The 9,293-nt window shown below is 52.0% G+C and overlaps 2 protein-coding genes across 2 annotated transcripts; both read right to left on the reverse strand.

Annotated features, from left to right (window-relative positions):
* Window positions 1–218: 218 nt before the first annotated feature.
* On the reverse strand, window positions 219–1,408 carry C5H6orf15 (chromosome 5 C6orf15 homolog). Its single transcript, XM_059398977.1, has 2 exons — window positions 1,339–1,408; window positions 219–1,129 (listed from the first exon to the last, which is right to left on the reverse strand). The coding sequence occupies exons 1-2, from the start codon at window positions 1,406–1,408 to the stop codon at window positions 219–221; spliced, it is 981 nt and encodes a 326-aa protein (XP_059254960.1).
* Window positions 1,409–4,042: 2,634 nt separating this feature from the next.
* On the reverse strand, window positions 4,043–8,495 carry CDSN (corneodesmosin). Its single transcript, XM_059398978.1, has 2 exons — window positions 8,269–8,495; window positions 4,043–6,366 (listed from the first exon to the last, which is right to left on the reverse strand). The coding sequence occupies exons 1-2, from the start codon at window positions 8,351–8,353 to the stop codon at window positions 4,883–4,885; spliced, it is 1,569 nt and encodes a 522-aa protein (XP_059254961.1). The 5' UTR covers window positions 8,354–8,495; the 3' UTR covers window positions 4,043–4,882.
* Window positions 8,496–9,293: the final 798 nt, after the last annotated feature.

A 9,293-nucleotide genomic window follows, 5' to 3' on the forward strand; every position in this document is an offset into this window, starting at 1 on the left:
GAATGGGGATGGACATAACTCACTTCACTTTGCACCCAGAAACAAAAACACTACAAAGGAAAAAATTTAATAACTGCTTGTGTTTTATTAGAGATTGGCATGGGGGGAAGCAGGAGAGGCAGTGAAAAGTAGAGAGAATGCTAGAAAACACACTCACTGAATCTTCATTTAGCTCACACAGCATTCTTTCAATTTCCAATTTCCCCTCTGTCATTCTCCTAACCCCACTGTAACCCAGGGTTTGGGGGGTTGAGAAAGCCAGCTGGAGTGTTCCAAGAAGAGCCAGTAGGACGGAGAACTCTGGGAGGAAACTGATTATTAATACCTGGGCGTAGGTGGATATTCCCCCAGCTGCCTCCTGGATATAGGTTAATATCCCCCCAGCTGGTACCTGGATACCGGTTAATATTCCCCCAGCTGCCTCCGGGAGACCGGTTAATATCCCCCCATATAGTACTTGGGTATTGATTATTGATACCCCAGATTCCCACAGGCTGTGGCATGGGCCTTGTTCCCCATCCAGTTCCAGGACCTCCATCTCCCCAGGACACACCTGGATTCAAGGTTCCCCAGGGGTGCCCAGGCAGAAATGGCTGTCGAATGCTGTTAAGAGGATGTTGAACAAGGATTTCTCTCTGGGCTCCCAGCACATTAGAATGAAGCCACTGTCTAGACTTGGAATCCTGGTAGAGGTGTGAAGCCTTGAGTATGGGGCCTATGGAGCGTGTAGAGGGTGCTGCGGGCAAAGGACTGTTGCCTAGAGGGAGGGCAACAGCACCAGAAAGGTAAGACCATTTTTCAGGCAGCGCTTCCCTCACGTGGTCCTCAGTGGCAGCAGCCATTATCTGCCAAGGATCTTCAGAGGACCAGGAATCCATGGAGGGTAGCCCCCCAGTTGGGGGCCATCTCTGAACCCCAGAACCACCTGCAGGTTGGAAGCCAGCTAATGGAGAAGCATTGTACTTCAAAGGAACCCTTGGTAAATCATTTGGCCCAGGGTCTGGTTTGGGCTGAGGAAGTTCAGAGTTGGAGTGGCTGGGCAAGGAAGGTTGTTCAAGCAGATGCAAGTTGGTTCCCAAGTGTTGGAGAACTTCCTCCTCCACTGCAGCAATACTTTGGGCAAAAAAGCCTGAGGAAAAGGAAAGAGGAGACAGCAAATGGACTGGATATTTGGTTCCAATGCCCACCTTTCCTGATTCCTGGATTCTCTTTGCTTCCAGTCCCTTCATTTTCCCCAGGGACCCAAGGGACCCTCCTACCTCTACCCCTTCCCTCAATTCCAGTTCCCCTGGGGCCCCCAGTCTCTACCTGTGCAAGGGTTGGGCACAACCTCCATACCTGGAAGATGAAGACAGGTCAGAAGAATCAGGCCCAGAGGAACACTGCTCCCCACCGTGCAGCCCTGCATCTTGCTCAGCTCTAACATCTCTCTCTGCGCCAAGGCAGCCAGCCCTTTATCCTCTTGGGGGTGGGGGTGGGCAACAGAAACAAGATGAGCCAGTGGTTGTGCAGATAGTAAGTCTGTACATTCCACTCTCATTCCTAATTCAATCTGTGGCAACAGGTGCCACTTGAATGTCCCAGGAAGGCTGGGTGTTTCCGTCCCTGGTTCCTTTCCTCAAGTTCCCCACCCATTCCTGACCCGGTGTGCTGGGTCATAGCTCATCACTGATTGCCAGTCCTGCCCTGCCCTGGCTCCCTACAACAAGCATAGGAGGGCCTTCACCTTTGGGGTCCCAATCTCTTCATTTCCTTCTCAACAATAGAAACACTTACTTCTCTTCATTTTCTCTTTGGGATCCAGATCATTCTCTTCCAGCACCACTTTCTCATGCATCCCTATAGCTCCTTTACCTTGACGCAACCTATAGGGGTTCTGGAGTGCAGAAGTACCTCCCCCATTGGAGAGGCTGCTCCTAAATGAGACCTGTCTGTAAGGAAATAGACCTGGTTCCCATCCTTAAGAGATGACGGTGTACTAATTTCCTTCCACTGCTGTCACAAATAGTCACAAACTTAGTAACTTACAACAATACAAGTTTATTATCTTACAATTTTGAAGATCAGAAGTCTGTCATAGTTCTCACTGGATTAAAATCAAGGAGTCACCAGGGTTGTGTTTCTTTCTAGAGGCTCTAGGGGAGAATCCATTTCCTTGCATTTTCCAGCTTCTAGAGGCCTGCCTTCCTTGGCTCATGGTCCCCTTCCTCCATATTCAAAGCCAAAAACCAAGTTTCTTCTTACGTTACACCACTCTGACCTTTTCTTCTTTTTCCCTCTTCCACATTTAAAGACCCTTATGATTACACATTGACCCACCCAAATAATTCAGGATAATCTCTCTAAGGTCAGCTAACAGCATTAATTCCATCTGCAACCGTAATTTCCCTTTGCTATGTAACCTAACATATTCACAGGTTCCAGGGATGATGTGGACATCTTTGGAGGTGCAGAGGAGGACAGCATTCAGTCTACTACAGATGGCCAAATGGATATACAGAATATAAGAAATACTGAGAGGGAGTAGATGTTCCCAACTCACAGTAGAGAAAGGTGTTTAAATGCTATAGTCAAATGGCCATGAATTGATAATTTTTGAAGCTGAGTTGTGAGAGAACAGGGATTCATTAATTCTTTTGTTTACTCGTAAATATGTTTGAATTTTTTACAATAAAAAGTGTATAAATGCCTTTGTTTTTTCTGTTGCTTCCAGGAGATACCCAGGCAAGGCATCCCTGATTACATGAAGTCTAAAATAAGCTGTTAGATTTTCCTTTTCCATCCTCATCCTCAGCCCCTGATTGCTGGCTACTGGGTGAGTAGGGAGTTCCTCTTTGGAACTGGCCAGTGGAGGGCAAAGTCCTTTTTGAGTGACATCCACCAGATTTGTAAAAGCTTTTGACCTTGACCACACCAGAACCTAGAGGAATCCCCACATCAGAGTCTGTATCCCTCCTACAATTGTGGTTCATGGAACCTCTAAGAGCCTTGATGTGTGTCATTGGCAGCAGTCCAGGGCCAGATGCTGGGCCAAGTGTGATTCACCAATGATGATAAAGACAGGACTATTCTGCAGCCCTTCTCTGTCTTCAGTCAATCCTACAGGTTGGCTCAGCTGCCAGGTCGTTTCTGATCAACAATAGCCCTAAATTTGGGACCAGCTAACACCATTCAACAGCAGGGAATGGATTAGATCCTAGGGTAGGAATAAATTCCTTTGTAAGCAGAGGTTCTGAGAGGTGGCCTGTGATTTGGGTGAGGTCCTTCCTAAAGGGACAAACATAGCCCATTCTCCCCTTTCTCGGGTAAGAGAACTTCCTTGGCCTCAGCCTCCCCAGAACACAGCTGTCTGGGCCTCCCCACCCTCTGCTTTCTCTCTCTTCTCCCATGGAGACAACTCCCTTTCTCCACTATAGTGCTCTGCCCTCTCACCTCCCACAGATCTCATTAGAACTGCAGCAGAGGCAGCTAGAGTGTGGAGGTGGAGAGAACACTTGGCTCTGTTCTGCTATGGGCAGGTACATTTTTATGTAATTGAGTCACTATGCTTGGCGGCACTCCCTGTCGTGCTCCCAACCTCTCTCTTTTTCTCTCTCCACCCCTAGTTCCCAGAACAACACCAACCTGGGATCCTTCCCACTCAGTCACCAGGAATCTGATCTGGTTGTTGTATTCCAGCTTTCCCAAGGTTCCAAGGGTCCCAGAAACCCAGGAAATCAATGCCCAGATTCCTAGAGAGGATGGCATCTAGTAAATGAGGCAAATTAGAGAAGAAGGAGCCTGCATGGGGTGGGGAGGGGAATAATTAGGGCCCCATACAGGGAGAGGGGAAGACCCTAGATGAATGGGGAGTGGAGAGAGAATGGGTTTCCTGGAGCAATGAGAAAGTAGAGAAATGTGAGGAAGAATCTTGGAGACCAACCTCTGCTTTCAGTTTAACAAATATTTATTGTTTTCCTCCTTTGTGGGAGGAGCTATAAAGTATAAGAGAAATACTGTTCCAACTTATGAGTGAAAATGGGGGGACATGGGTATTTCCAGAGGTACAGAAGAGCATCACGTAGGTCCTAAGATGAGACCCAAGACACCAAGATGGCAAAAGTCTGCATCTAGCTCACACAGTTTATTGAACCATCTGTCCAGGGTCCAGAGAGAGCAGGGAACCTACTCCAGTGTCTGAGGGTATCCTGGTGTCTCCCTCACACAGGGAAGCGTCTAAGCATTGAGGGAAGTGGCAACCAGGACAGGGGATTGAGACGGAGACCTTGAGAGGCAAAAAGGAGTGTTGGGAACTCACAGAGGGTGTGGTGAGCCCTGTGGTGGAGGGTGGGAATGGAATTGGGAGTGTGAGAACCCCATGGTGTGCCATTTTGGTTGACCAGATGGCAAAGAGAGGTCAGTGAAAAGTGGTTATTGCTTTCAAGCAACAGTTTAGGCTTTGCTTTCTTTGGCAAACAGGTAAAAAGGGGGATGACTTCTCCAGGAACCAGAGTTACTATGGAACATTTCAGGGGTTTCCCAGTCAGGAATCTGAATGGGTAGGATTAGCTAATGTATTATACCATCTCAAATAAATGACAGAGGAAATTTTAGGGAATGGTTATCTGGCAGAGAGGGCACTGCAGTATAAGGGGAATCTAAGCAGTAGGAGAGAATGGGGAAAGGAATTTGGAGTCTACAATTTGGAGAGTTGAAGAAAAAAGAGACGATAAGGGGAGTCTGCCATATTGGAGCAATGGAGGAAATAGAGCAACTCTCTTGGGAAGGAGGCAAACAGAGCTCACCCCATGCCTGGGCCACTGGTCTTCTCCCAACTGAGAGACGGTGTGTGTGTGTGTGTATACATGTGTATGCCCACACATGCATGTAGGCAAAAGCTAACTTATGGACTGTCAAGTGACTCTCCCTGGGGTAGGAAAACTTCAGGGTCAGCTAGCTGGGGCCCCAGAGGCTTCACTTGGGCCAAGATGTCCCGGATGGAGCGGCAGGGGAGCTTTCCAGAGCTGCTGGGACCACAGGGCTTGGCACCAGCGGAAGGATCAGGTTGGGGAGAGCCATCAGGACCCCCACTCAATGTAGAGGAGGAAACAGAAATGCAAGGGTGACCAGAAGAGCTGGATTTGCTGCCACAGGGCTGAAGGATGATTTTACCACTGCCTTGGGAGCTGGAGGTGCTGCTGAAGGAGCCAGGGCCAGGTGGGGAGCAGGGCCCCTGTGAAACACCACCACAGGGATGGAAGGATGAACTACTGGAAATGCTAGAACTGCTGTGGGCTCCAGAACTCGAGAGGGAGCAGGACCCCTTAGAGCCAACTGCACAGGGCTGGACCCCACCAGAGCCCACTGGCTGGAACACAATGGCTGAGGAAGATCCCGACTGGTAGACATTGGAACTAGAAGAGCTGTGGCTGGGGATGATGGGATTGCTGGAGAAGTATTTGCCCTCAGAGATGGGGGGCCCAGCTGCAAAGGAAGGGACACCTGGAGAGCCTTTGACGGGGTTATCTTTGGTGAAGTAGCCCACAGGGTAGATTTTGCCCCCACTGTAGGTCATGCCTGGGACCAGATAACTGTCAGAAGAGCCACCCACCACTTCATAGCTGCTGTAAGACTTGTCTACAGAGGTGATTGGGGGGCAGGGCTTTCCTGGAAGGCCACCACTGTTGCAGGGGGCACCCTGGACCCCTCCAGGGCCACCAGAGCCGTGCTGTTCCACCACCACCACCACTGGCCTTTGACCTCCTGACACAGAGTGGGAGCTGGAGATGTAGGAGCCAGAGTGGGAGACAATAGGCCCCCCACTGCAGGGAGAGTCAGAGACATCTGAATTACAGGGGCGTAAGTTAGAGTTGACCCTTTGGCCATTGCTGCTGGATATCCAAGAGCTTTGGGAAACAGATGAGCTTGAGCCGCCTCCAGACTGGGAAGATCCTAAGTGGGAAGAACCATCACTGACTGGTAGAGCCGAGCCAGATCCTGGTTGGGAACTGCTGCTTCCATATTGGGAACTGCTGCTTCCTGACTGGGAGCTGCTGCTTCCTGACTGGGAGAAGCTGGATCCGGAGGAGTAGCTGATCTGGGAATGCCCTGTTCCTGGCTTAAATAACGCAGATCCTGAAGAACCACCCTGGGTGACACTGGAGACACTGGCGCCACCACTGGAGCCACCAGAACCACTGGGGCCACCAGAAGAGCCACTGCTGGAGCCACTGGAACTGGAAATGGAGCTGCTGGAACTGCTGGAGCTACTGTGGCCACTGAAGCTACTGGAACCACTCTTCCCAGTGAAACAGGGGTCGCCGGGGGAGGTGATACGTGCACCCTTGCAGGGGTCTGAGAAGGTCCCGATGCTCTTAGCCAAGGCCCCTGCGGAGGAAGGAGTGGTTAGTAAGGGCCAGAGTGGCTTGGCTTCCTCCCTCAGCTTCCAAGCTCATCTCAGTCATCTGCTTCTGATTTCTCCCAAGAGGAGCCCAGGGGGAGTCTGGGGTGGAAGAGGAAGTGAGAACTGACTGTTGTCTGTAAAGGAAAATGAGGTGGCAGTAGAAGGGCCATTTCAATGTTCTGGAAGGGGGCAGGGACAGAGAAAATGAGACTCCAAAGGAGGAGGTGTTAGAAGAAGACGGCAAGGAGGAGTAGCAGGGGCTTATGGCTCCAAAAGAAAGGACCCCAAAGAAACAGAGCGTGGGGGAGACTGAGACTTCTCGAGACGGGGCATACATCCTAAGGGGGGGACATCCCAGATGAGATTAAGGGAGCAAATGGAAGGAGGAGACAAGACAAAACAATAGCTGGCCGGGAAGGAAAGGAAAAGTAGCAAAAGAGACTGAGAAAAGAGGAAGCCGGTGGCAGAGGGACTGAGGTAAAGGCAAGGATGTCTGAGGACTGAGATTCTGTCACTAGCCTCCTGGGGAGAGTCCAGGCTTGGGCAGAGGGTGGGAGTTCTGTTCACATCTCAGTCCTGGTCCTGCCAGGAAAGCTAGGTGGAGGCCAGGATGTGGGGGCACCACTGTCGCCTCAGAACCTGCTGGTACAGTGTGACAGGACACCGCACCCTGAGCCAGCCGTGCTGTCCTGGCCCAGCCCAGGGGCACGAGGATGAAACCCGCCTCCGAGGCTCACCACCATTATCAGCTTCCCTCACTCTCCACCCAGCCATCAGCCATGCCCACCCACCTGCCCTTCACGCTCCCACCTTTTCATCCCTGGCAGATGTGGAACCACTTCTTTCCTTAACCAAGACTTCGCTTCTAACCCCGGGCTCAACATACCCCCGTTGTTCCTCTGCTCCCCACCTCACCGCCTTCAGGTCCCAAGAAGTGTGCGCTAAGCTTCATGCCAGCAAGTTACTAAAAGTCTCTGAGCATCAGTTTATACATTAGGAGAAGTCGAATCTGTCCCCCAACAAGCAGTTTCTCCTCAGTTTGTGAGGTTCCCATTCTCTCCTCCAAGAGAAGTTCTCTGTGGCCACTTCCATACCAAACCCAGCTCTGCCTGCAGCCCCCCTCACCTGGCAGCACTCATCATGGAGAGTTCCTGCTCTCCTTCTCCTTGCCCCAAGGCACACAGCCTGCTTTCTGCCCCCGGGGGCCGGGGGCAGGTTTTCCGCAAATACCCACTGGTCCACAGCACAGCCCCAGGCTGGATCCTGGCTTTACTGCTTTCTAAGCTGTGATTTTCGCCAGTTTCTTGACCTGTCCAAGCCTCTGTGTCCTCCCCGTACAGTGGGAATAATGAATCTCTCTCATACGGTTCTTCTAAAGATCGAAAGTGCTCATGGAAAGTGCTAGAATCATGTCTGGCACATAAAAACACTCTATAGATGGTAACGATTATTCCTGTTAAATATCGAGTCTTCGTCTTCTACTGCTCTAATCATTGACAAAAGCAATGACAACAACCACAAACATTTTCATAACCCTCTAATTTCCAAAGCACTTGTCACATACATTATTTAATTTGAGACTCTGAGATCTGATTAGAGCTAGCTGTTACCATTAACCTGGTCTTAAAGTTCCAGAAACTGTGGTTCGGGAAGCTCAAGTAACTTGCCTGGGGTGACAGGGCAGTGAGGAGTAGCCCTCAGACTCCAGAGCTCCTGCCCTTTCCCCTTGCTGGGTCCTCTCCTGGCTTCTCCCTGGACGGCGATTCCTCCCACCTGCCAGCACCCGCAGCTCCAGATCCCGCCAGTCTCCTCTGATCTGCGATCTGCATCCTTCTACCCCAACCCTCCCTGCTTGCCTCCGCTCCCGGGGGCCCCCAGCCTCCTACCTGGCAGGAGGAGCGCAGCCAGCAGCAGTGCCATCATTCCTCGCCCTCCCACACGCCCCATCTGGGGTGCCTGCGAGGAGCCCATCTTGGACTGTGCAGCCTTCTGACTGACAGCAGCTCGTGGACACCCAGGGCCTTTATGCCAGGGCTGGACATTCTCCGGGCAAGAGTCACTGTGGGGAGGGGTGGGGAGGTGGAGGGGCAGGTGCTCGGGGCAACTTGGTGTGGCCAGGAGGAGCTGAAGTAATCAGTCAGGGCATCTGCCTACTCAGCGGCAGGGGAGGCTTCGGCTGGGGGAACCCCTGGCCACAGGGCCCTTAATGATTCCCACCTTCCTGCCACCTGACTGGCCTACCCATGGCTATGCATTGCTTAACCTGGAACCAGGCCCTCTGCCCGCCCACTCAGGCAGCCGCTCTCACCACAAGCCCATCATGGGCTTCCTCACTCTCCCACCTCCCCCTGTGCTGGCCTGTCCCTCTCCCCACCCTCCTTCCATGCACAGACACAGACACTTCAACTTTCCCATCCACAGCAAGGTGCCTGCTCAGAACCCCCCCCCCCCCCCCCCGCCACCTGGCTTCTCACCCACAGCCCCTGGATCTGCCCCTTTCCTTGGGATCCATCACTCAGTCTCCACATTTCTCCTGCAGATCAAAGGGTCTGCACTCCACTCCCCAGAGCCCCCCTGTTGTCACTGCCCATGTTCATGCCTGCCACATGCCTCTTACATATTTCATCCATGAATGAGACTTTCCCCTCTTGCCAGCTAGGAGTCTGCACTCCAAATACCAGCTGCCTGACCTCTCCCTTCTGGGGGCTTCTGGAGTAGTCTGAAGGGTGCTGGGCCTCAGCTGGGGGAGAGACCTGGGCTGGGAACCCCTGCCGTAGCTGGGTCTGAGGTTACTCACAGGCCACTCATAGCCTCTCCCCAACAGCTGGTGACCCTGACTCCAGTGGGAGTCAGAGCCAGAGACTAATGAGGCTAATTGGGAATGTGACAGTCCTGCAGCCCATTAGCTGGC

Source organism: Mustela nigripes, chromosome 5, assembly GCF_022355385.1.
Source record: "Mustela nigripes isolate SB6536 chromosome 5, MUSNIG.SB6536, whole genome shotgun sequence".
In the NCBI taxonomy this organism is placed as follows: Eukaryota; Metazoa; Chordata; class Mammalia; order Carnivora; family Mustelidae; genus Mustela; species Mustela nigripes.

Excerpts from the sequence above, each read along its gene's own strand:
- C5H6orf15 (XM_059398977.1), bottom strand. The coding sequence starts at position 1,408 with ATGCAGGGCTGCACGGTGGGGAGCAGTGTTCCTCTGGGCCTGATTCTT. Across the intron at positions 1,130-1,338 it reads GACCTGTCTTCATCTTCCAG|GCTTTTTTGCCCAAAGTATT; the intron begins GTATGGAGGTTG and ends CCTTTTCCTCAG.
- CDSN (XM_059398978.1), bottom strand. The coding sequence starts at position 8,353 with ATGGGCTCCTCGCAGGCACCCCAGATGGGGCGTGTGGGAGGGCGAGGA. Across the intron at positions 6,367-8,268 it reads GGCTGCGCTCCTCCTGCCAG|GGGCCTTGGCTAAGAGCATC; the intron begins GTAGGAGGCTGG and ends CTTCCTCCGCAG.